The sequence below is a fragment of the Thermobia domestica genome, chromosome 11 (genome assembly GCF_964235325.1).
Source record: "Thermobia domestica chromosome 11, izTheDome1.hap1.1, whole genome shotgun sequence".
Taxonomy (NCBI): domain Eukaryota; kingdom Metazoa; phylum Arthropoda; class Insecta; order Zygentoma; family Lepismatidae; genus Thermobia; species Thermobia domestica.
This window is the reverse complement of record NC_137464.1, coordinates 94,822,248-94,849,078: the sequence shown is the minus strand read 5'-3', so window position 1 is coordinate 94,849,078 and position 26,831 is coordinate 94,822,248. Positions and strand designations below refer to the sequence as shown.

Below are 26,831 nucleotides of genomic sequence, written 5' to 3'. Positions count from 1 at the left end.
ACTATCCTATCCTTTTATGAATAACTTTTATCTTTGGCTTTATAATATCATTCGTTAAATGGATATATGAAGTTGCTACATTGAGCGTAACATTGCTGAAAAGTTGTTGAAGCACACCAGGTATCATTCTTGCAAAAATAAATATGATAAATACACTTAAGCCAAGCTACATATACCATAACCGTGTAAAGAATTAAGGAATTATATTATATATGAGTGAACAAATTTCGTAAATCCTATAACATCCATATGCTCTAAAACGTACCTGGATTCGGAGTAACAATATCAAATGCACATTCATATAATTCTCTGGGATGGAAGCCAAACACTTTCTTCTCACGATACACACGGTCCACAGCATATCTTTTAATATAGTTTATACTGTTCCAAGCAACGTATCTTGCAAATGGCACTCTTAAATCATGTGGTAAGGACACTATTCCACCAGAATGAGTCATAAGTTTCACACATGAATCAGTTTGTTCGTACAGTTTATTTTTTGGCATTAACAAAGGGGTAGAAATGCAAGTTGCTCCATGTTTTTGAAACACTTTTATCACTGTCTCTTTGGCAATTTCTTGCAGTATATGCGGCTTTGGTATTGACGCTCCTTTGGGTATGTTCATATCATACGTAATATCTTCTGCTGGAGTAACATCCTGAGATAACACAAACAGAATAAATGTAAAACACTTGCATGGACGACTTTTTTTCTCTTATAAATCTGTGAATATGTTCTCTTCGTAAGATACTCTTAACCAATATACAGTAGTGATTTAACCTGGTATTTGATATCTTTAACACGGTAAGGTCTGCACATTAATGCATTTTTATGTATAAAAAATAAAGTAGTTATTTACCATCAATGTGTTTTTAATTTGTAATTCACCAAGATATTTCGCTTATTCCTTTTTCTCGAATAATAGTCTGGCAGTTTTTCCAAAGTGTAACACTGAACCGCTTTTATTTCCATCATTCTGGCTACTTCTTGGTATACACGATCATTGGAGCACGCAAGGGGGTTTTAACATTTTCCCTTTGAGCGAGATATTATCGAAAAGTGAACACTTACTGTATACATTAAAATATATACAAAAATACAAAAATCATGCATATATATACAAAAATCATGCGTGTCCTGAAAGCATAAGAAATTGAGCGATTGAACTCTCCTTTGAAATGCTGCGTACGCAACTGTACAGGAAACAAAATCCTATTACTTAGGGCACAATTATAAAAATAATACAGCTAACTTAAGAATCAGAATTTTTCAAGCACAGAAAATCAATCAAGGGTGACTGCCATTTGCAATTTGAAATTTCAATGTTGCCACATCTAGAATTATTGTAGAACTTATACGTGGTAGAATATTTATTAAACTTGGTTATTCCGGAATTATATTGGGAAATTTTTATGTCAGAGATATTTCGATGGGTTTTCTTTTGTTATTAATGATATAATTCCACTGTTTATCCGGACTGCTTTTCTCCAAATTTAATTTTGGTAGTTTGTCCAAACAAAATTGGATGGTTGATGGCTGATCTAGAGTTTATACTGTCCCGTTTAGCACCGAGGCTATATGAGACGTGGACTTATAGCTTAACGTGGGATCCGAACCATATGAACTCCCACCAGGAATCGAACAAGATTCTCCTGAGCATATTAACCATATAACGATAAGGGATTTCCTAATAAAATAGAATTCATAGAATACTAATTTTTTTAACGACAAAATGTGTTAATAACCGGGTCGGTTGTATTACACACGAAAACTAGATAAGAGTTTGTTGTGTAAGTTTCAAATAGAAACGTTTTCAGATATCACTCAGTTTAATATGTATGCGCTAATTATATCTATGCTTGTTCAAGGCTTATATATTTCTTACGAAAAACGAAAGTTCGTTGCAAAATAGGGCGTGCTGAAACTCATTAATCAAGGTTTGCATATTAACGCATTTCATTATGAGAAAGTTTAGTCTATGAATTTTATTTTATTTGGGAAAAGCAACCAATATAGAATTTGAACAAAGGTAGTCTGAATAACAATGAGATTATATCATAAGTAAATACATAAATGAATAATAATTATAATAATTAGCCCATTAAAAATCTTTTATATAAAAATTTCTCAAGATAAATTTCCGAAATAATCAAGTTTATTGAGTGCTCTACACAAGTTCCACAATAATTCTAGATATGACAACACTGAAATTTCAAATATTACAATGGCAGACACTATGCTTTAAAAGTTCTGGTTTTCAAAGTTTTCCTTATTTCAATGCTTTATAATTATGCTCTGAAATACACAATTTGTTTTGTATTTCCATACAACAAGAAATAGCCACAAAGATGTAAACAGGAGTAGTTCAATGTTATTCTCAAAAAAACCTGCTAGACGATGCTTTCAGCAGACAGAGAGAACGAAATATTACAAAGGTTCATTTATTAAAAATGGATCAAATGTAAATTACTATTTTATTATAGGTTTCTTTCGTTGTACCCTGCAAATGACAGTATGGTATGTATATTAGCAGTCTCACACTTTTTGTACAACACGTAGATGAAGGATTACATTACAAAGTGATGCTCTAATCTCAGTCATTCTCAGTCATTTTGATCTTGCTCCTGTTCAGTAAGAATCTTTAAATATGAAATGCATAAAAAAATAATTATTTTACAAATGACTAAGACAGAATATATATATATATATATTTTTTTCTTTTTAACTCATTTTGTTGCAAAAAGAAAGTATGTTAAGGATTGTATGCCACACAAACATATACAAAAATATGCAACATATACAAACAATACTATATCATTTTACGTTGCGGAAAAAAGAAAATTATATTCCGAAGATAGTTCTTTTAGAAATACTTTCCAGAAAAGGTTACGAAAATTTTTAGTATAGGAAAAACAATAAATAAATAAATAAATAAATAAATAATAATAATAATAATAATAATAATAATAATAATAATAATAATAATAATACAAATGCGTATTCAAGATAGATATGTTTGAGATTCCAATTTACTGACGCATTTGTTATTGCCAATAGCATTTACTGTCAGCTATTTTATAATAGACACCTGTGTAATCGAGCTGGTGATAATTCCCCTTTACCGTCCTATGTTACTTCTGTTGTATAATACTCAATATTCAAATCTTATTGCTTTTAAGCACTTTTTGAATTCCCTTTTAGAGGACACAGTGACTCAGTGGTAGACATCCCAGGCTTGTGATGTGGATAATATCGTTATCGGATTCTCCTGTTTTCTTTTACTCCCTTCATTCTGCCAATTTTTCCATTATCATTCATTTACAATTATCATTCCTTCCCTTTAGTCTACAGGTATAGCCACAGGGCATTAATTGTTACTTTTAAGATATTAATCTCATAATGTTTATTAAATCCTCTTGGCCCATCATCCTACAGAGTAAGCTGTCTTTCTGACATGTGCTTGAATAACTCAGTTTGGTTATTACTTTTATTTAAAAAGCACGAACTACTGATACCTACAGATTTACTTCATTACACGCAATTAAAGCATAGTCTGCAAACAAGCAAAACCAACTTGTTTTCTTAAAGATAAGAATTGTCACGCGACATTATTCACGGGAAGAGCAAACCAATTACCCTGTATTTCCTCGAAATAATGGCAAGTGGTTTATTCTTTATAACTGTGGTAAAATTTGACTTATTTCGCGTTACTTTTTTTACTGTTGATAAAAAGAAGTTGGTTTAGTTTGTAGTCGTATTGTCACTGCACAACTTACCATTATTGTAACACACAAAAAGTGAAAATGCGACTAACTGGAGAGGAACTCCAACCCGGGTCCTCCGGCATACCGTGCCGATGCATTAACAATTTCACCACCCAGTCCGCTTCCCAGAATAGCCACTTACTCTCTCACTCTCGAGGTCGGTACTCTCATCTCGGACCACGTGGGTTGTAACACAACTCCTGTTGTGATTGGACAATCCTGTGTTCATATACCAAGCACCTTATGATGGTGGTGATTTTATATATACTTATGAAAGGAGAAAAGTAACAGATATTTTTACACACCAGAATCCTCTACAAGTGCGAATTCTATAACATACAAAGAGTGAAAAAGTATATGCCGCAGGTCTCGGATTGGAGTCCCGGTTCAGTCAGTCACTTTTTCATTCTTTGTGTACCACAGAATTCGCGCCTATGGAAGATTCTAGTGTGTAAAAAACGACTGTTTCCTCCATTCATTAGTATATATTGCCATTACTAATTTACTGATTTGCGCCAGTTTCGCTAAGGTGAATGTGGTCTGAGTGGCTGGACCGACCTTAAAACTAAAAGAACATATGGCTGTTCAGGAAACACCGAGTAGCGTAATGGTTAACGCATCGGCACGGTACGCCGAAGACCCTGGTTAAAATCTCGGTCCAATCGCGTATTATCTTACTCTTTGTATATCAATGAATTGGCACCTACAGAAAAGTTGGTATGATATACAATATTTATTTCTTCCATTTATCACACTTGAAAGATACTTGACCTCATATTGACCCTTCATTCTCTTTAATACCAGGAAATTTTCCTCAAAATAATGTGCCCTCATTAGTGAGTTTCACATAAACTTAACGTGTTTCCTAATTTTACACGCAATAAAATAAAATATATCACACAGTAAGATTGGGAAAGTTTTTTTACAATTTTAAGTTGCCTACCTGCTTAAAGCATGTAGCAACTAAGTGTTTGTACGCTTTGCTTTGAGGATTTGATAATGTGTGTCGAACCATTTCCTGTAGCTCTGCTTCCTCAAGTTGCGGAGGTGGAACATAGTCTGACTGTAACAACTCGAAAGAAGTTGGTCGCAAACTAGGATCATGATTTAACAACCATCTGAAATCAAAACATAATGCTTTATCACTGTTTTGTAAGAGTTTTTTTTTTTTAAAAAAAAGCAATATAATATAAAGAAATAAACTAATAATCGTCAATATGGAAATTTTTATTAAATCGTCATATTTTTAATTGTTGAGCTACAGACATTTTCAGTAACATATTATTTAAGGAACATATTGTGAAAAATTAAATAAAATTTTACACAATGAATTAAATATGTAATACATCGAAAAAGTAATTAAAATAATCGGAAACAAATAATCACCACAGTAAAATGGATTGTTTATACTATGTTTTCATTACCATTTTTTTCTTTCACTGGAAAATGTTAATGACTGCATTTAGTAGACAGTAAATTTCACTTGGATGGTTATCTGTTATTAATTCTATAACCGTTTTTACTTATATTAGTGCTTATTTGTTAAAATATTCTTTTAACTTTCCAAGACATTTTCTTACACAACATATCATTGAGGACCTTTTCAGCTCAACAGCTGAAAATACATATTCTGGTAATTGTTAATAATTCCCATATTGAGAATCCATCAGATGGGAGGTTGTTTCCATGTTTTAAGCTTCTTTGCAGTACTGAGGTCATATAAGAGAAGAAGATATAGTTTTGAAGTGGAATATGAATTCTATGTGCTTCTACTGAGGACTGAATTCAAGTTACGCATATAACAAGCTAACATGGTAAGACCTTAACCTTTCGGAAGCAAAACACAGGAGCAGCACATCATTAATGCAGAGGATAAAATACTTAATTGGTCAATAATTTCTGATATCTTGAATATAAGAAAATCCTACCTTTCCGTAGACAAACGCCGAATTATGAATCCACGAAACTCGACTATCGCCTTCTTTTCAAAACAGCCCGAGTCATCTTCCCATAAATACTACTATAGCTGAAGTTTTCCGTATTTAAACAAGCAAATATCAGGACGATAGGACGTACCCTTGATTACGTCCTGCCCGATTCTTTAATTGATATTTCATGAATTGATACTATTTAAAGGTCACAAAACTGATTACAGTAATATCGACACAATAGAAATTGTTGGTCATTGTAAGAACTGCACCGAATCCATCTTTGATTATAAACTTTGGGTAAATGGTGAAATCTCTTGCAATGTTCGAATGGCTTTTGCTTTCTTTCTTTCAATTATTATTTCACACAAAAAGATATTCTTCTTACACCTTAGTGCGCTTCTGTATATAATTATAAACTACCTACAAACAGAATGAATGAATTACCTTATTATGTAGACTTGCTGCGGCATAACATTTTCATCCAAATCTGCAGGAAGTATTATTTCTTTCAGCCTTAAATTGCTTAGTACTTGAACTCTTTCCATGTTTGTCTTCAATGGATGGTAACACATCTCGAAGAATATTATACCAAGACTGTATATGTCCACTTTCTGTAAAGAGTTCATAAACTTGCCTAAGATATTTATTTAAGAAAGTAACTGATGAATATTTTAATATATTTTAAAAGTAATAAGTGTAGCACTTGGTTAACTGCATCTGCAAGAGTTTTCCCGAACTGCTTCAGCTACTTGTCTGGTGCTCCTTTGCATGTGAGTGACTTACCTTTTGAAAAATACTACAAAACAAGGGGCTGAAACAGTTCGGAAAAATCATTATGGACACAATTAAACCAAATAAATGGTACACTTATTATTTTTAAAATATATGAAAAAACTAAGATAATATGTTTTTTAGGCATACATAGTTACAAACATCGCGGCAGTTGTATGTTACATCTACTTGCCTTCAATAATAATACTAATAATAAAATATAACAACAATCAAGAATCGCCTGCAATTAAATATACATGCATGATCATCATCTTTTTCTTAGCTTTTTACGAACGAGAAAAGGCATACTCATTACTGAAACACACGATCACTACAACGTGTAGAAAGTAGGTCAGTTGAAATCTTTGCACAACACATCGCATTCCTTTATAGATAATAGATAATTTAAACTACTGCATGACATTTGCAGGTTTTAACGAAACAGTATATTGAAAGAGCTCGTATTTTGTCACGTATCACTAAAAACCATTTCAGATTACAATAAAATATTTCCGTACCCGAAGTAGGTCAAAGAAATATATGAAAGCCTATTTGAAAGACTTTTAAAATTATACTCGATTAATTAAAAATAAAAACTCACAATAAAGTTACAAGACCTGTTAATAAGAACGAATATATGAGAGAGAGAGAGAGAAAGAGAGACCGGTATCTAAAACTTAAGCATAATGCTAATGCTAGAAATTGTTGTAAGGGTTGGAAAGAGTGTCACGAGACCGGAAATATGGCAGACGACGCGTATTGCTTGTGAAACTCACTAAACTAGCCGTGGCAAGCGTCAACCTGGTTCTATATGGTAATAAATCGAATAGTCATGCTTGAAGTCGAAATGCGTTCTTTCTGTTTAGGGCTGTTTTAATGAGCGGAGAGTACTGCTGAGATGAATGTGGCAATTGACAGCAGGAATGTGGCATAAAGATATCATTTGGGTGCGATTACCAAGGATCGCATCAAGAGGCTCTTGGAACGAGGTGGCATACAGACAGCAGAAGCATGAGCCATCAATGTGCCATAAAGTGTCATGTTCAGATTATGGAAATAGTTTATCGATATAGGAGACGTCAGTCGTAGGTCCTGTGGAGGTCATTCACATGCGACAACTCCACAATAAGACCGATATCTGACCGTAATAATAGTGCGTCGCAAGCAAACTATGCCTACAACTCAGCGGAGCTTCAACCGCCTCAGCGGTGATAGTGTCGCGTCAAACTGTGTACCGGTGGCTGGATTCCAGTGTTCTGTATGCCCAAGACCAGGAACATGTATATTCCAACACTCTTTCCTTACGAACACTCTACAATTGTGGCAACATATAACACAGAATGATACTGAAACTTATGTGAGAAATCCCAAAAAATTTCAGCACCAGTAAACTTCTACTAAAATGGGTTATTATGTACTGAATATAGTAGTTAGAACAAAAGAATTTTGGGATTATAAAAGTGTGTTATTCATGGGCTAATAAAACACTAATACAGTTTTGGGCACTAAAGTGTAACCGCCAGGATGTAAATATTAAAACATTTCTGTAACTTTCCTACTTCAGCCTATAATTAGCAGTCATAACACTTAGATTAAGAAGGAAAGATCAATCATGCACCTTCTAAAGATCAGATCCTATACCGATCGACAATTTATGAGTACACATCAAAAGCATTATGAATAGTTAAAAAGATCCCGGATTTGCAGCACGTACGACATCGGATCACAATCTTTGCAAGACTTCGTTAAAATTATTGTCATCGGGGATGAAACATAGTGTTTCAACTCTTTAGTAATTTAGTAAGAAACCAGATCAAGATTTGAGTTCTCGCGATATACAAATCGATGCAATTATCTAAACCCAAAACCTACTATGGGTATAATAAAATTAAAAATAAATAAATAAATAAACAGATAAATAAATAAATAAATATCAATAATTCCGATATGTTTAATAGACTCAATCATTCCATATTTAATAACGAATAGCTTGTTATAAAACACTGGAAACAGCATTTAAAACCGCTAAAATTGAATAATTATTTCAGCTTTTGAGGTGATGTGAATTTTCTCATTTAATCATTCGTCTCCGCAATTAATTCATCACGTTTCACTTATATTTTAATATTATTATAATTTCTTTTAGCTTAAAGGGCATAAAGTAGATAATTACACATTTAACTTAAATTACCTGATTGTAGATTGCTTTACCGCTACTGCTACTCAATTCAGGAGCAACATATAATGCAGTTCCAACTTGGCCTGTCATAGATCCATCACCTACGTCATGCGAATACGACCTAGGATCTAACACACGTGAGTCACCATTTCCTGATACCTGTTCCTTTACTACAGAAATAGATGGCCTATGCAAGACAGACAGAAATAAAGGATTAGTAGAGTTTCCTTTAATACAAGAAGCCACTCGAAAACTTCTTGTTTAATACACATTATAACAGCTCTTGTTTTACATTAACCCTAGGAACACCAAGATATTTTTGGGTTATATTAAATACCAGCGTGGACGGGGGGATGTCATTATTTCTCACGGAAACTATTTTATATTGTCTATGTACTTGGGCTGTCTAAGAAATCATATATTTTTATTCTATATTATTACTAGGTTTCTAGTACAGTGTTGCCAACTGTGTATGTGTAATTGTTTAAGTTACCATTTTTTATTTATGTCAGTAACTCTGGCCTATTTATTTTAATTGTTTTTATAGAAAAAACTATCATACAGATCAATAGCAACTTAGTACAGTGTAGTATGTGTGCAAGGCAGTTTCTAATCACATTTCAATGGTGGTAGCGTAGAGTGCGGTGGAGTGGCAAATATTTCAGTATTCCAATGAATTTAGGGTTAACCTTTTATAGTTTCCATCCCGGCTATCCTTAATATGGCTAAATCTTTTTGAATTTTGTTTCTGCGAAAAGATAGACTGTGTGAGGGACCTTTATTTGACACTATAGGGGATGTCGCCAGACAAGCAGTATTGCCAACTCAACATAAAGTTAAAATTTTTCTAATAGCAGAACGTCAAGTTTTTGCACCTGTGGAATGCATATGTAAACGTTGCAAACTAACATTAGTAGAGCATCACAAATATAAGGTATAATGCCTTATCTTTGCATCTTTGAAACAGCGAGAGATTTTTAAATTCAGTTTCCGCAAAAGATAGATAGTATGAGAGGTTATGTTAGCTAGGTGAGGTTGCTCTCAATGTCTCAAAGAAAAATATTTTTCTCGACAGAAATATCTGTGCTAGGTTTCGATTTGGTTTATTTATATATTGATATAATGGTTAAATATACTTACAAAGTAATATACAGATATCAGTAAATAGAGATAGGCATAAACATACAAAAGATACATATGGATATATAGACAATATAGTCATGTATTGTGTAAGTAAAATATACTGATCAATGAAACATTAAACGCTTTTTCAGTTCTATTTAAAACATGTTTTTTGTTCTTTTTTTCTGCCTTATCAGTTGTCCAGAGATATTTACCTACAAATAACTACTTGAAGCGGGGATTCTGTTTCTAGAATCTTGTTTCACCACATCACAAGATATACTATTTACACATCTCAGAAGCAACATACTTGTCACAAACAATAGTTTTCTTGCTGTGTTTGCCACAAACGTGCTTATGGCATCTGGGGCATGTAACTGTAGATTTCCCCAAGCTGTTGTATTTCATCTTCTTAGATTTTGCATCTGAGGAATACAAGTTACAACGTCCATGCTTAGATTGGGTAACTTGTTTAGCAGGTCCTGGAAACTTATTCTCAAGTTGTCTTCCTACAATACTTTTCATGACCAGCCAAATATTATCCTGAATTCCTGTTACATTCTGTGCACAGTGTTCTACGAAAGGCTTTATGAGACACTCTCCCAATTTCAACAGAAACGATCTTCTACGATGACGTGCTTTTGGCTTCCAATCGGAAATTCAATATAAACAATATAACAAAAGCGTTCATCGCAACTATGTCCAACAGGGTATAAAATATAGATAAGGGCTATCTCCTTGTTCCTCTCTTTGTAGAATAACATCGAGCCATCTGATCCACGGAGTCCCCCTTCGGTATGGGTTGATTTCCGTTCGTTAATTTTATTTATTTATTTATTTATTTATTTTTTTTTTCATCTTCACTGATTTCAGGACTTCAATGTTGTGGTGAAAGCATCACGAGGAGTTTCTTTGGTTTATCATGCACAACAGTAGAGACAATTGTTACAGGTGGGTTTCCAGATTGAGGATCAGTAAAATCGAACAATTAAGAATGCATATCACGGCCTTCAACTGTCTTGAATTCTTTTAGAATGTGTCGTCGGGTCGTCGGTTTTGCTTCAATGTACCAACTAGAGTGAGTCAATAATCATTTCAAAGTGGATTCTCCAACTCAATAGGGTGGTTCAGTGGTAGAACGTTTAACTCTGGTGTGTGGAGTCCTTGGTTTAATCCCTGACCAAGTAAATTTGTGCTGGACAAAATCATGTCCGTAGGTTTTCTCGAGGTACTCCCATTTCCTCCCACTTTCTCATTCCTCCAATTCTTCCATTATCATACATTCACTTGCTTTAATCATCGTCTCTCTAGCCTAAAGGGTATAATCGTGGGACGCTAAACTGGAAGATTTCATTTCATTTCATTTTCTTGGATCCTCACCATATCAACAATTTAGCACTCTTGTGAACAGATTCAGTGTTCTAGGATCCCTTCCACAACAATATGCACGTTTCCCGAGTCATTTTTGCGTGTCTTTACGTTCTGTTTGAACAGCCTGTTGAACTGTAAATGCTGCTTTTTTATTTAACATAGCGTGCCTTACCAGTGAAGAACCCAAACGGCTGGTGCAATTGGAAAAAATGTCGAACATTTTAGATTGAAAACAATTTATTTGCAGAATTTCCCTCTCCATATTTTCGCAACTTCATTCATAACGGAGTTGCTCTGCGCCCCGAAATTCTGATACACCCTGTATAAATAAGTACCGCTAAAACTTCTGTTAATAAAGACATTTTTAATAGTACGAATTTATTTTTAAAAACTCTGAACACTACTTATGAGCTACATTTTCGGTATGGAAATCATATTTTAACATCTAAATGTTAAAACATATTCTGTAAGACTGTTAACAAAATATGTCATGAATTATAAATCAAAAGTAGGCGAACGAGGTTAGATGAGATATATATCTGTTCAGAACTTAGTTCCTGGCGAACAAAGATACACTGTATATGAATGCATGAAAACATATTTTGTTTATAGCATGGTTTAAAACGTTTTCACTTCTCTTCAAAGGAATGATGTTCTGTGACGGACAAGTTGTCAGAGCACTTAAATAGACATAAGTGTGTTTACTGAGCTGATAAGAATCCTCATTTCACTTTCCAAATGCAATAAAACCAGTTTGGCGTCACAGTATGAGGTGCAATCTGAAGTGAAGATATTGCAGGATCAGTTTTCTTTGACGAAACTGTTCACGGTAACAATCATCTAACAGATTGCGTGACGTGGTAGGTAGTATCACAACTTATAACTGATGTAAATTTCAATGAACTGTACTTCCTACAAGATGGCACAACTCCTCATTATGTCTTGGTGGTAAGGAAATTACCTTTTACAGTATCTTCCCACGCATTGGATCGGACGGCGAGGCAACACCGACTAGCTGTTACGTTCAACTGATTTTACGCCAACTAACTTTCTTTTACGAAGCGCAGTGAAAAGTAATATTTATGAGAGATACCTCCCCTCCCCAAACAGTGGATGAAATGAAAAAGTTCATAACCGAAGTATTTGTGGACAATGATGCAAACTGCAATTCGTGTAAAACTGTTTTTCGGACAGACTAGATGCATGCTGTAACGATGATAGACGACACTTGAAAGATTAAACAGGGTTTAATACCCTGAGTTTATTGTTTAACTATTTACCATTATCATCGCCACATATTATACACTAACCTACCTACTTTATGCTTCCTTTTGGGACACACTGTACAATTGCTAGTACATTTTGATTATTTACATTTTGTTACTTATTACTGTTTAATAATAATTTATTTGGGCAATGCAAGCCATCAGTCACATCAGTTCTTACCTTGGAAGAACATTTGTTGTAGCAAGTCCAAAATCACCAATTTTTACATGATCATTGGAGTCCAGAAATACATTGACTGGCTTCAGGTCCCTATGTATCATACCCTGTTGATGTATGTGAACTAAACCTTCAACTATTTCCCTAAACAGTCTCCATACTCGGTCTTCGTCTTCGTATAAGTTGTCATCTATGGCATTTCTATTAAAAGAAATAAAATAAACAATTCAATAAAAATATTAAAAACTGTGTTTTGTATATTCAATTTATAAAACCACGAACTAATATAAAAATAAATACACCTACCATTTCTACACATTAATCCGAGAGTACTTAGATTAAAACTAAATTCTTATATATATAAAAATTAAGGCTAAAGATAAGTGCAAAATATTAAGTAATTTTAGAAAAAGTAGGAAAAACTACGGACTCAATACATGGGAAAAACTACGTTGGAATCTGAGAAAAGAAAAGCAACGAAAGTATAAAACATGAACACTGTTTCTTCATTTACATCATGATTTATGTAAGTCTACTGATGGTTAACAACTTGCCTTCTGAATAATAGTTATCAGAAATATTTAATATTTTCTTAACATAAATACTAAATGTGTGTAAAATTCTAGTACACAATAACTTTCTTGAGAAAGCTTGTTGAAGCAACAGCTTCAAAATTTTTGAGCAAATAGTTTTAAAACACTAAACGACACATACACGAAGATTACAGCAGCATGTTTGTAATTCATTTTTGTCAGAATATAGTCGCAAGATTTACATAGCGGCAAATCTATTTTCGCAGTATTTTCATCGTATATATAAACTGCACGAATCTGTAAAAATGTAAAAATACAGAAAATTCGCAATATTTTGCGACTTGAATTCCGTGAAAATTGTGTCATATGCTCAAAAAACAATTATTTTTTTCATAAACCACAGTACTTGCTATATAACACAATTCTCATAGATTATCTTTCTCTTTTATATAGAAGAGTATGATGTACAATACAGTTCGTCATTGTAAAAAAGGGTCATCTACGACTTTGTAAATTTTGCAGGAGAGGAAACTACGATTAGTTTACTTCTAAAAAGAAGGAGGAAAATAACTCGAAAATAGACTTGCAAGTGTCTTAACGCTGTGCAGTAAGTATTAGGTAACTTATACAATTTCATATAAAGCTAAATTTTCCAAAATAATGCAATATAAAGTTTACTTTTCGAAGAATTTAGAGAAATATGTATTAAAACCAAGGTTTAAAATACTGTCGTCGCTTCAACAATATAAAATTTAAAGATACTAACCTTCGGGCGTCACATTCAACAATTGTAAATTATATGTTCCTATTTACTAAAATTAAAATTTATTACTTTGCAGACTTGGAAAGTTATTACCGTTATAGCACAACGTTTTGGAAACTTTTGGTTGTCCTACAAGCGCACACTGTCAAGATCGTTTACTCTTCTGTGCCTTGGGCTACATGAATTTGAAATCAGATGCTTTTTCCTATTTTAAATCTTTACCAAAAACTGTAACATTTTAGGCGTTTTTGGTGGTCCTAAAGGCGTCACTATGAAGAATCTTTGCCCGTTGCATTCCCCTGACCCTTGGACTACTGAAATTTGATATCAGGCTTTGTCAATCTTTAACCCTTCTCAAGTCTATAATTAGGGAGCGTCATAATAAAAACCTCGAAAAGGGACGAATTAACGGATTTTGCCTAAAGGTTTCAGAAATAAGATCAATCTACCGTTTTCGCGTAAAAGCATCAGTAAGGTATAGGGAAGCCATTTCAGGGCGACACAGATAAAGTCATTGTAAAAAGTTTGAGGACACTATTGATTTTTCAGAATTTTTCAGACAAAACACACTGTATCCATACAAACTCCTTTTTGTTGGACCTGTTTTGCGAAATAAACATAATTTGTTTACATAATGGAATGAAATACACTGTTCTGCTTTCATTGAGACAAATTTATTATGGAAGTTTGCAATAATCGAAGTCCCAATCCTTAGCCTTGATAAGAGCTCTATAAATTTCGAGCATTTGTTCGGTATATTTATCCAACTTTTGCGACTCTAACAGCTTTGAAGAGCTTCTCAGAGGTATTCAGTACTCCTTGCCATGTGTTCACGGACCGTCATGTGAAGTTCATTTCACAACAGCTTGATGGGTAACAAATCCAGTGACTGTGGTAGCTACTGCATTTTTGTGACGATGTCAGCATGTTTTTGCTTTACAGATAATTACTGCATAACTTGGGAAAATATCTGGGATTGTTATCCTGTTGTGTTGTTACGGCCCAAAATCCGCGTTCCTAATGGAATTGCATGCCTCACTTAAATGTTGTTATATATATTTTTGTCAATTATTCCGTTGATTTGACTTAAATCATCAACTTGATTGCCTGTAAAACATCCCCACTTAATGTCACTACCATTTTCGTGTTTTACTGTAGGTATTACACAGTCGGGATGAAAGTGCTTTTCGGAAGGGCGGTACACAAACAACTGACGTTGGGAAACAAAAAGTTGAAGTTTAGATTCGTCGGTGCAGAGTATCCTCTTCCGGTGTTCATCGGTCCAGTCTTCAAATTTTTGCCCAAGAGTACTTTTTCGCAATGTTTCCTGCTCGAGGGAGTGGTTTCGTTACTGCAACCGCACCCCCAAGAACATAAATCCGCAGGTTTCGAACCATCGTCCCATCTGATATTGACTGGGAACGGCTCTTCCCTATTTTTGTTGCTACTTCCGGAGCGGTTAAACGTCTTTTCCGTTTGCTTGCAGTTCTAACGAATTTGTGGTTAAGAGAAGTTATTATTTCTGGACGATCAGTTTCCGTGCAATATTTACACCAGTTTGTGATTGTTTTTCAAAAGTCAGACACACTGCTTCGACTGACATCTACAACCACTGAGCGATTTTCCGCATAGACTATTCTCTTCTCTTAAAATAACCACTTGGGCACGTAATTCGGCACTTAGATCAGTTTCTCTTCCACATTTTATAGTATTTTCACGTTATTTATACTGATTTAATAATTCACGGGAGTGAAAGCAGCACAATCGCATGACACACATTCGCACCAAACTTTACCCATATATGACTCAATTGAATAGCACAGACACAACTGTTCGTGGTAATAAACAGAGAACTATTCATATAAGATTTCACATAAATACCACCAGATGTTGTTGCAAAGTGTGAAGTTAGTTGTCTGTTCGTTATTTATTTGTTTACTGCAAAACGGTTTTTCTCAATAACTGTCTCTCAATGTAAACAGAATCATGTATTTTCGCATCCCTTTTATGAACAACGTTGTTTATTTTGCAAAACAATATCAATAAACAAGATTTTGTATATAGATACAATGTCTTTTAATTGGAAAATACTGAAAAATCAATAGTGTGCTCAGACTTTTGACAAAGACTATATATATAATCGGAGAGGCTAATATTTTGTTTATCGTTTCCATGAAATGGGGCGGATGTACCTTTGTGGGTATGAGAAAGTGACTGAAGTTTAAATTTTGGAAAAAAACAATTCAGAGGCAGCTTTAGAAAAAATCACATCAGAGAAGGATAATGATTTTTCCCTCTAACAGTAGAGACTCATAACGTTTAATTTTGAAACCAAGAAATGGCTCGACAGCCTGAAACCAACTTGTAGTGAATTGTTTTCTCATAATTCAGTCAGATACAGAGCATTAGCTTGTGTTCGAAACCTCCATGTTTGGCAACACTATCCGGCATCTGACCCCTGTTTACCCTCTATTTATGCACCGCAAGATACTTGAAAAATATTCACTTTTCAACGTACATTATTCTCTTCAGAACTGGAAATCTTGCGGGTTTTCCAGAAGTTCCTTGCACACATTCTTTGCCTCTATCCTTGAGTTGAGGTCAATTCGTACTCGGAGTGTTAATCATAGGATTTGCCTGTATGACCCGGCGTACGATGCTGGAATCCACCGTTTGCGGATGGCTTATCAGGCAGGTTGTTGCAACCAGAACAATTTTTTTTGCAATATCTCACTGCTGTGCTCTGACCAACCGCCCCTTCACCTTTAGTATAACAAATTTCGAGCTGATTTCACGGTATAATGACCAAACACGGAAGACAGCACTGTGTAACATTCCGGGTCACAAACTACCACTACCTACTTAGGCATAACTGCTTTAGGCAGCAGTTTCTGAGGCAGTCACGTGACATCACGTTACAAATACACTTATGTCAATATTGCAAAAGTTGTGACACCCTTATTATAGTTTACAACAGTATAGTTACACCATGATTTTCATGGTGAACACATGAATTAATGTTTAATAAAATAACGACACCATAATAAACAACTATCTCTGATTCGAAGGTTACAGGACAAACCTTCCATATTATATTATGGTCCACAATTAACTTTCATGAACTACCAGGCTGTATTGTGGAAGTTTTCTATGTTTGCTGAAACTTATGTTTAAAGAAAAACAGACATGTTAGTTAAACTAAAATCACGTTTGTCGTTATTGAAACAATGCTGAGTTAATGTACGACGTAATCAAAGTATACACCGAAGATTCACACTGTAACAACAGCGAAAAATTAATTTTATATGAAGTCCAGTACTTTTCAAAAATTCTACCTTATGGATTACACTGTAAAACTACCACTAGTTCTCTTACCTTAGCGTACTCTTCTCGCAAAACTCCATTTGAATATACATAAACTGTATCTCCTTAGTTTCTGAATCTTGATCCGAACTCTTGTCTTCTTTCTCATCCAACGCATGAGAATCATTTTTAGAATCAACATTTCCAGATTCAGACGCTGTTCCCGAACCTTCTCTCTCAAATACTATTCCATCAGAAGATTCTGATCGAGGCCTGTAAAATTAAAAGGAAAAAAAACTAATTTTCAAAAATGAAATTATATGAAATGAAATCTTGGGAGTTTTACGTCCCACACTCATACCGCCTGGCCTAAAGGAGACGGCAATAATGATGAGAAATGAATGAAATGGTGGAATAAAGAAAGTGGGAGGAAACGGGGGAACCTCAAGAAAACCCACACACACGGTATTTGTCCACCACAAAGTTCATGTGGCGCGAGCTGGGATCGAGCAACGAACCTCATGCACCAGAGGTGAACGCTTTACCACTGAGGCGCCGTGGCCCTACCTAATTTTTAAAAATGTGCAGTAACACATCTATTTAGTAAACAGTGAATATACCAAATAATCGTGATAATAAATACATACTGTAAATAAATCTAGTTGTAATATGAATGGAAATTAAAATAATATATGTTCCTACTATTTTGCTAGTATTTATTATTATGATTTTATTTAGTTTTCTCGGCTCTGAAAAGGCAAATACATTCATGATTAAGAATAATGCTAATCCAATAAACCAATCTAAATAAGAATAATATGAAAATTGGACTACTGTATAAACAAATTCTGGGAAGTTACAAAATATTTGTTACAAGAATACAAGTTACAAGAAGATTTGAAAAGCAAAACTGAACTAAACCCGAAGTCTTTCATTATGAAACTAAATTGTATTTTTAAATAAAAGTCTTACTCTCAATTTTAAATAAATGAAAACTTACAAGAAACCGATCCAACCATCATCATCCTCTTCATCTGAACTTTCATCCGAACTTACACTTCCAGGCAAAACAGCACTACTTGATTCAATCGAAACACTCCATTCCACTTCTTTTATAGGAGGCGCTAGTTTCTCGATATCATCTACTATATCCAACTAGAAAAAAAAGAGAATGAATATGTAGAATATATACTCATTAGAATATGGACGGTATTATCTTTCCACTACGGAATCTGTGAGAACTATTATTTGATCTCTTATAAATAATGTCGTATTTCAGCATAAAGAACAGATGAGGGGGAACATACTTGGAACACAATCTTCATTTAGTATAACAATCACCACTTCAATCAACAACCTTCTGCCACCTGCCTCGAAGCAACGGAGGGAAAAATCCTAGATTTTCAGGTATTTAATGCTCTCCCAAGGGAGCTTGTTCAGCAAAGTAGATTATTAGCCGTTCCAACAGCTGACAGTAAATTTCTGCCGTAAGCAGGGTCGGTTGTACCATATGCAACACGTGCATTTGCACGGAGTGGCAAGTTTCGAGGGGCGGCAAAATCTGTCATAATTATATTATTTAAAATAAATGTCTCGTTAGAAATAGAATTCCTTATGATGGTAGTTACATTTACTAAGATGATCTATTTGAATACTACATTCATAAATCATGTTTACGTCACATTAGTTTAAGGTCACATGAACTGCTAAAGCAAATGGTCAAACAAATCATAGCATGAACTGTTTGACTGTTGTCAAATACAAGAAAGAACTCAATTCTCGAACGTAGCGAACACCTGTTCCATTTAGTTAGATAGCATGTTTTGATATGAAAACTAGTCTTGTCTTTGTCAGAAACAAGTTCCTTACCATTGAAGGTGGAAACATTTTTTTTTTTAATTTAATTTTTTTTACAGATATAGAAGAAAAATCAAGAAATAAAGATAAGAGAGCTAGTTCCACTGAAATTGCAAACTAATATATTGAGATTGAAGCTCGATATTGAATTATATAAAAAGAATACCATCTCTCCTCTGCAGGTGTGTTTGCTATATATTTCATAACATAACAAATTATTATTTAAAGTAAAAAAAAAAAAAAAAAAAAAAAAAAAAAAAAACAGGAAGAACGAGATTGTATTAGTAGTGTTTAGGCCTTCCTGAGTGCAAGTGCTCTTTCCATCATCCCCTTCGTTGTTTATGATGGGGTATCATACTTAAAATCGTGGTTTTTAAGATTTGTTCTGTCTGGAGAAAGGAGGCCGGCAAATAATGCCATTGCACGGGGCGGCAAATTGCCTAATTAGATGTCTAATTAGATGGCAGTAATTCAAAATAGATGATACCGTACATAGCCCATCAAAAGCATACCACTTTCTGTAAATGGAGCTCTGTTTTCGATTACTTTCCCACAAAACTTTCTTTGATCAACCATCAACGGTTTATTTTTGCAAGTACAAAATCCATTTTTTTTCTTCTCTCGTCTTCATGCTACCCATCTCTTCTGTAACCAGTTAATAGGAGACTGCAAATGTTTACACAGTACTGCTTCTGTTCAGGTAACAGTAATTGGAAAACCCATTGTTCTAGTTCAGAGACAACCCCGCCACAGAGTGCTGTTCCCAATTCTGCCACCATTTAATATGGATTCACCTCAACTGGAGTTCGTAGAAGGTCACTCAGAATCTCTACTTGTCAGTCTTGGCATGGCATATCAGTGAAGCTGCTGCTTCTCATTTGATAATTGCATAGTGTCGTTTTCAGGTCGTGCAAAAAACATTCTTCATGGTTTGGTCTTTTTTTAAAGCCTACTTCTATTAAAAGTGAGCACGGAAGCAAGGGACTAATGTAATAAAGTGATTTCAAAGCGTTAAATACATTGCAGGGAACTTACAGAAGTGGGTGTATACACCTGTATGCAAAAACCATACACTTATATTATAATTGACGATTTTTCGCAATTATTACATTTTTTCTTTCGTATTTGGTTAAAGCTGAGCAATTAGTGAATGGAGATAGTAGAACACATTGAATGTACAAAATATTCTCCACAAATTAGAGAATATAAGAAAAAAATAAAATTAAGCTCGATTGATTACACCATAGAAACTGCTTTTGAGGGATTTTTTAGCAACAGAATTAAAAAAAATACAATAAACGTTTGAACCTCGTCCTTTTCCAACTTGGCACACGGAAAAAGTACAAAATGACATTCTGAGAAGTGAAAATTCTTTCATGTAACTTTTTCAGAGCTACTGACGAAGATGATAGAGCTTGCTGAAATAATTTAGTACAACCATGGCGATTTAAACTTTAAGTGTTGGAACTATCATAAGACTCCGTAGTCATATCTTAGTAGCTCTGAAAAGATGTCGCACATGTCGCTTGGATTTTCGTGCTGTTATTACGGTGGAAAGCTGGTGCAGCAGAGTCACTACTCTGCTTTCAGTGTGTGTGTGTGAGAGAGAGAGAGAGGGAGAGAGAGAGAGAGAGAGAGAAAGAGAGAGAAAGAGCGAGAAAGAGGGTGTCTATGTCAAAATAAGATTTTCTTCTAAACTCTTGTGTAGTTTATGTACAATAACGTGGCCTGCCTATAAATCACCAATCAGGAAAACCCTTTTTGATAAGCTACTGGACAAAATGTACAATGAAGTTACTCAAAACAACCATCGAAGCTAGTACTGACTGCGTTTTGCTTATAAATAATTAGAAAAACGAATTTGTCAACACACAAAATGTAACACTTATTCATAATGCATGTGGGAAATGGTGGCAAGGTGTTTTCCTTCAAGCTTTCGATATGTCTGGTTTATCAGAGACATGTGAAGCTCTTTGTGATGGTCAGTGAATAGTGAAAGCTAGCAAAAGAACGATAGAATGTAATTATTTATTGTCCCGTTTCATACAATGCGAGTAACACTGTTAAAATGTGTAATCACGCCTTTGGCATTTTGTTTGTAATTCGCATACTGGAAATCTTCTAGATAAGGAAATGCTTTAAAAAAAAAATAAGCTATGTGTCAATATAGTCCAAGTTTAATCATTTTCAGAAGTTCGGGAAAACAAAGTGCAGCTATATTTTACAATGTTTTTAATCTCTTTTCTGTTATGTATTTGTGTGTCACAAGAGTATGTTTGGTAATGTACGTCAATGTACAAACTCGCCTGTTACGTGATTGTAAATAAATTATATACTCTGTTTATAAACAACTACACAATCGTCGGACAGCATGTTGAAAGATATTTCATTTTGGTGTGATATCAAAATGGATGATGTCAGGGAAATTTTTGGTTGATCAAGATTTCATCAAAGAATCTTGGGAGCACGTGTCAGCTTTCAGAAAGATTATGGAAGCTGTATTACAGCAATTCAGCACCTTCCAGTAGTATATAAGTCTCAGATTACTTCCCAAAGAGGAAGTGAAATTGGTAGTAAGGAAAAAAAAATCAAAGAACGAATCAGTAATACAACGAGAAAACTTCATTTACTAACTAGTAAAATTAACGCATTAAAAGCCTAAAATTAATACTCTTAAAGAAACTGAAGCTAAATACCTTGTTTTCATCACCAGGTGATTCTACACGGCGTAAAGGTATGTACCTATCAACCATAAACCTCTCTACATCAGTTTAAGACTAACACACACATTTAAATTAATATCTTTCAGACAGGCTACACAAGAACACTAAATTCAAAGCTATTATAAATACACATTTACAAATTCAATAACTCGTCTTCATTTTTATCACCGTTCTGTTTAGCCGTTAAACAAACAATGATAAACATCCCCAAATAATCAACACCTCTCGCTTGCACATCATAGGTGCGTCAAAAGGTACTACTAGTTCCAGATACTAACAGGTAAAATCTGGATTACATAAAAATCTCTAAAAGTTACATCCTACTCAGTTTTAATTAAAAATAACCCAAGTTCACATGGTGGAGTATGCTGTGAGGCTTATGCCTTTGTTACGATCCCGAATCACCAAATATTTTTACAAGTGGCGAATAGCATGCTGGAAATCGATGTGACGTTTTTGTAACGATCCCAACTTAATAAATATTTTATAAAGTTGTAAATATCATGGTAGAAAAAGCTGCAGTAAGGAAAACACCCATCCACAACCACTCTTGCTAATTATGTTAACTATTAGGATTCAAGTAAATATGATGTTGAAGGCTCTCAAGCACCCCGATATAAAACATAACGGCTGTAAAGTATGCTTCGCTGCAGATACTCGCTGGTGTTCTCAGAAATATCCCTGTCTGTAAATCTTTAACAATTTAAGTGCAATGAGAAAAGTTGCTGTCAATGATGAAGCCGACTTCTTCAGTGCCTTTCTCAAAGAAGTTTCTGATATGATTATAGTGCTTAACCCAGTAAGTGAATCAACAAATGGATAACGAAAGTAAGAAGCAAGTGTTGCAGATGCAGTTGAACTGTAGATGAATTTTCGTTTACGTGATGCTCATATGAACCTCTTCACACATGTAGATAAAACAAGAGAAATCAATCATTGAGTATATACAGTCTTGAAGCTAATGTTCTCTACCAAATATACGAGTCTGAAATTGAACGAGAAGAGAGGATTTTATTTTGGAAAAGCTCAGGGATAACTAGCTATCAGCAATATCGAGAAAAGTGTGGAAAATTTCGAGAACTTATAAAGAACGAAATTACATCACCACCTTCATTCTAATATTTTGCTACTCCGCAACTTAAGAAGTTGTCAGTATTGTTTTGAAGTTACTGAAGATCCCAGCATATTCAGCACAAACTGAAAGGCCTTCCTCACATTGGTCCTTTGTCCATAGCATCACAAGGAACCGGCTCAGCTTTGAACATTCGAAGCAGTTGCTTTGGATATACTACACACTCAAATTGCCAGACCGTACTAGTGATAATTATTAAGAGTATTGTGTTAGGTATTCGTATATCATGAACTATAATGAAAATGGCATGTAAGGGTACAGTAAAAATTAAAATAATGGCCAAGCGCTAAATGCAGTGATATATTTAGTATTTGAATTTGGAAGAAAAACAAATACGTTGATTCGAAAATAAGTAGTTCAATAGTTCAATGTTTTCTCATGTACATTTCAAAATATAGTAAAAGTGAAACTGAAACTAAAGATTGGAAATGTGATCACAATAATTTTTTATAATTAAAACATTACTCAATATTTTTAAACTGCATAAACCAACATATATATTTTTTTAATATATGTGTTTATGTGTTGTAATTGTGTTAATAGATGGAAAGATGCAGTAGAGCCAGGAAGTGGCTAGGAACAATTGACTTTTTTTTTTAATAATGATTTTATGCTTAAATATGGAAGAAAAGTAATAATAAAATATAATAAAGTCCAGCGGCGGCCCGTGGGGGAAGGCTGCAGGACTGCAGCCCCCCCAACGCAATTCCATATTTCCGATTCGAGACTTAAGAATCATCTTTATATTTATGTCCTTTACACGCGCGTTTTGTTGTTCAATTTTTCACCTCCTTGAAGCAAATTTGTTGTTCCACTTCACCCCCTGGGACTGTCAGTACAACAATCTCGCCTGGCCTTTCTTACGATGCTGTGATTCCACTTCCTCCTCTTTTTAGCATGTCTTTACTGGTAACGTGTGGACTGCTTTACTTGCAGTCCTTTCGGATGCTTGACAGTTTGCGCAAGCGCGTTCCTCTCATTTTGTGTTCGTCTGCTTTGATCAGAGATGAATACGTACTGTACATTCAGGCTTGCCAACTCCAGGGAATTATCCCCTGGCCAATCCTCTACAAAACTTTAGTTTCTGATTTTAGTTTCGAGTGGCATAATCCCCCTTTGTTTGATTAGCAACACTGAGTATACTTATGTTGTTTGGGGTTGGTTTGTTTGTCTGCTGGCGGAGTGTTTCTAGTAGGCAACTGATTCGTTCTGTGCAATATTCGATTATATTTAATTCTTTCAAAATGCGATTATATTTAAATCTTTCAGTATTTGCGTGGTTTCGTGCGAGTGATCTGGTGTTACTTGTGATTTTTATCTCTTGTATCAGGGATCCCAAAAGACAAGTGAAAAAATCTATGAAATATTAAACTATACAATTAGTTTTTTTTCTCAGTTCTTGTAGAGTGGTCTGTTTCGTTCTTGTGAATGGCCTTGTTATTGGCCAAAGCTTTGATGGCGCACCTGTCGTGAGTGGGGCTATAAATGGAGTCTAGGCCAAAGTGAGAGAGATGTATGGTAATGCTTATTTGGTGCACTGTTTTGCTCATCAATTACGTTTTGTAATGGAAAGAGCCACCAGACATAGTACTAATGCCAGAATATTCTTTTCTAATCTTTCTGCTATCTCGTTTTTTTTTCTCGCTCTCATAACAGAACAGCAGTTTTAGATTCATGTTTTACAAAGCAGATACCCAGTAGTGGATAAACAACATAAAATTTTAAATCTAGGACTGTTAATGTGGTGTACGAAAAGCAGGAAGAAGTAAAAGAATGTTTCCTCAAGCACTATAACAATAAATGATGCGTCTGGCTTGCAGTGAGAGATATACACCCTAATGCTTATTGAATGAAGAATTTTGTTTCTGGCTATTTTTTTCACTTAGTTACGTAACATCTAGATATTCAATATAACCAACTACATAGTCATCATATAGATGCAGCAAAAGTTCAATCATATTTATCTGCCTTCCCCACTGAAATTAATAAAATCAGGGAATCAATAGGACTAGTTGATACCGAAACGTAAAATCAAAACCAAAAGAGAATTGTTTCAAATACGCAGTCAAGAGCCAAGGGCGCCGATGCTAGGGAGCCGGGACCCCAAAGCTCATGTGGACCCCCGTATTGTATTTATGAATATACAATATTTGGCATAATTTGAATGCAATTTGTCTTAAAATTCTCATATATATATACCTTTTGCATCTGAATGCCCCCCCCCCCCCCAATTTACAGAGAAATCGGCGCCCTTGTCAAGAACAAATGCAGCCAAAGAAGGGTGACGTTATTTTAAACCAAGTAAACCTGCGCTTCCATTTTACAGACCACTTATCTATATCTTTACTCCTGCAGAACTCTAATTTTGATAAATTTAGAGCTTCCTTTCCCGAAAAAATCTTCAATAAATGTACAGAGCTCTTTCCTGTTTTTGATAAAGATGAACTTCATACTGAACTTAGTGCAGTTTGTGAAGGAGAAGAGATCAGGAAATTTGATGGTGTTGTGAATTTCCTCCAGTATATTATAAACAATAGTCTTGCTTCCACTTTTTCTGAAATGGATTATTGAATTTTTGAAAATATTCGTATCGCTTCCCCTAACTAACCTCAATGATGCTCTTCTACCTTAAAAGAGTGAAAACTTATCTAAGAAATACAATGGGAAAAGAATGGCTAACGGCTTGCCATGTTATCAATAGAAAAGAAAATGGTTGAAACGATCCCTAATTTCAATGATAGAGTTATCGAAAAGTTTACTACAAGGAAGGACCATAGTATGAAATTAATTTCTAAATAAGGTGTTTTATTTTATGCAGCCCTCCTAAGCATAAGTAGCACGAGCCGCCACTGATAAAGTCCAAATAGTTTTAGTTTCTATAAAAGAAAATAGTTGTTTTCATATCTGCATAAAATATTGGTTTTCTACATGGCCTAATTTACTAGTAAATTACGTGTAATTTCTGAGAAAAAAAAATAACGTAACGAGTAAACTGCCTTGGCAAATCTGGTGAGAACTAAAGAACTATTTCCGTTTCCATATAAACAACTATTTTGGCCCTTTCTGGAGGTTTCTTCAGTAAAGCTACCTCTAGTCGCTCTTCTGTCCTTACTTATTCATACTCGAAAAGACGAAAATACATTAGTTATTTTCAAATAGGATTCATGGTATGTCACTAGGATAAACGTATTTTTTCAACCATTTGTAAACATTTATTTTCTAAATTGTAACAGCGGCTTTCATAAATTAATGATTTAAAATTCAAACATAGATTTCTGTAGTGAGAAGTGCGAGAATTCACTGTGATGCTACAAATTTAAGGATTTCCCTATGCTCCTGTGTTCAAGGAAAATTCTCTTCGTGGATGAATAAGTAAGGAAGGAGCTACTAGAAAAGTACTGACGTAGGCTTCAGGAAGGGCCGAAATCATATAAAGTATTTAATATTTCTTTTGGATACAAGATCAGTAACTGTCATTTAATTAAATATGTGTATTCTATAATATCGTTAACAAATATGCACCAACTATTTTATTTATAAATAATATATCACTAACAATCGGTCAGTGTTCCTTTAGGAACATTTTATTGTCCCTTTTAAGCTTTCATTACTTGCGATATACGTTGCATATAGTTTACGTTTTAAGTATTAATAAACATTCAGTTTTCAATATTGAGTGAAAGCTATTTTTAACGAAAACCTAAGTTATTGAATGTTATTCTGTTGTGCACAAGTTTTCGATAGAACAGTCGAAATCACTCTATTGGCAAATTATGCAGTCGTAAATTTTGTGTTGAAGACTTCTGATAAACACAAGTTTTCACTGAACACAAACAACTCAAACAGAAATTATAAATCCAATTTTACATAAATTTTTAACTTGTTAGGCGAACTATCAAAATATTCAAGCTCTACCCTTGATATATTTACTTTTTTTT

The 26,831-nt window shown here is 34.4% G+C and overlaps 1 protein-coding gene across 4 annotated transcripts in view; it reads right to left on the bottom strand.

Moving 5' to 3' along the window:
• Positions 1-26,831, bottom strand: part of Gcn2 (eukaryotic translation initiation factor 2 alpha kinase Gcn2) — a 239,244-nt gene that overhangs the window by 104,498 nt on the left and 107,915 nt on the right. For all 4 annotated transcript variants that reach the window (XM_081730836.1, XM_081730837.1, XM_081730839.1 and 1 more), the window contains 7 exons: positions 18,182-18,336; positions 17,254-17,454; positions 12,586-12,783; positions 8,659-8,833; positions 6,141-6,307; positions 4,709-4,883; positions 266-659 (listed from right to left, as the gene is read on the bottom strand). In XM_081730836.1, the coding sequence (XP_081586962.1) occupies positions 266-659; positions 4,709-4,883; positions 6,141-6,307; positions 8,659-8,833; positions 12,586-12,783; positions 17,254-17,454; positions 18,182-18,336 (1,465 nt within the window). The remainder of the gene's footprint in view (positions 1-265; positions 660-4,708; positions 4,884-6,140; positions 6,308-8,658; positions 8,834-12,585; positions 12,784-17,253; positions 17,455-18,181; positions 18,337-26,831) is intronic.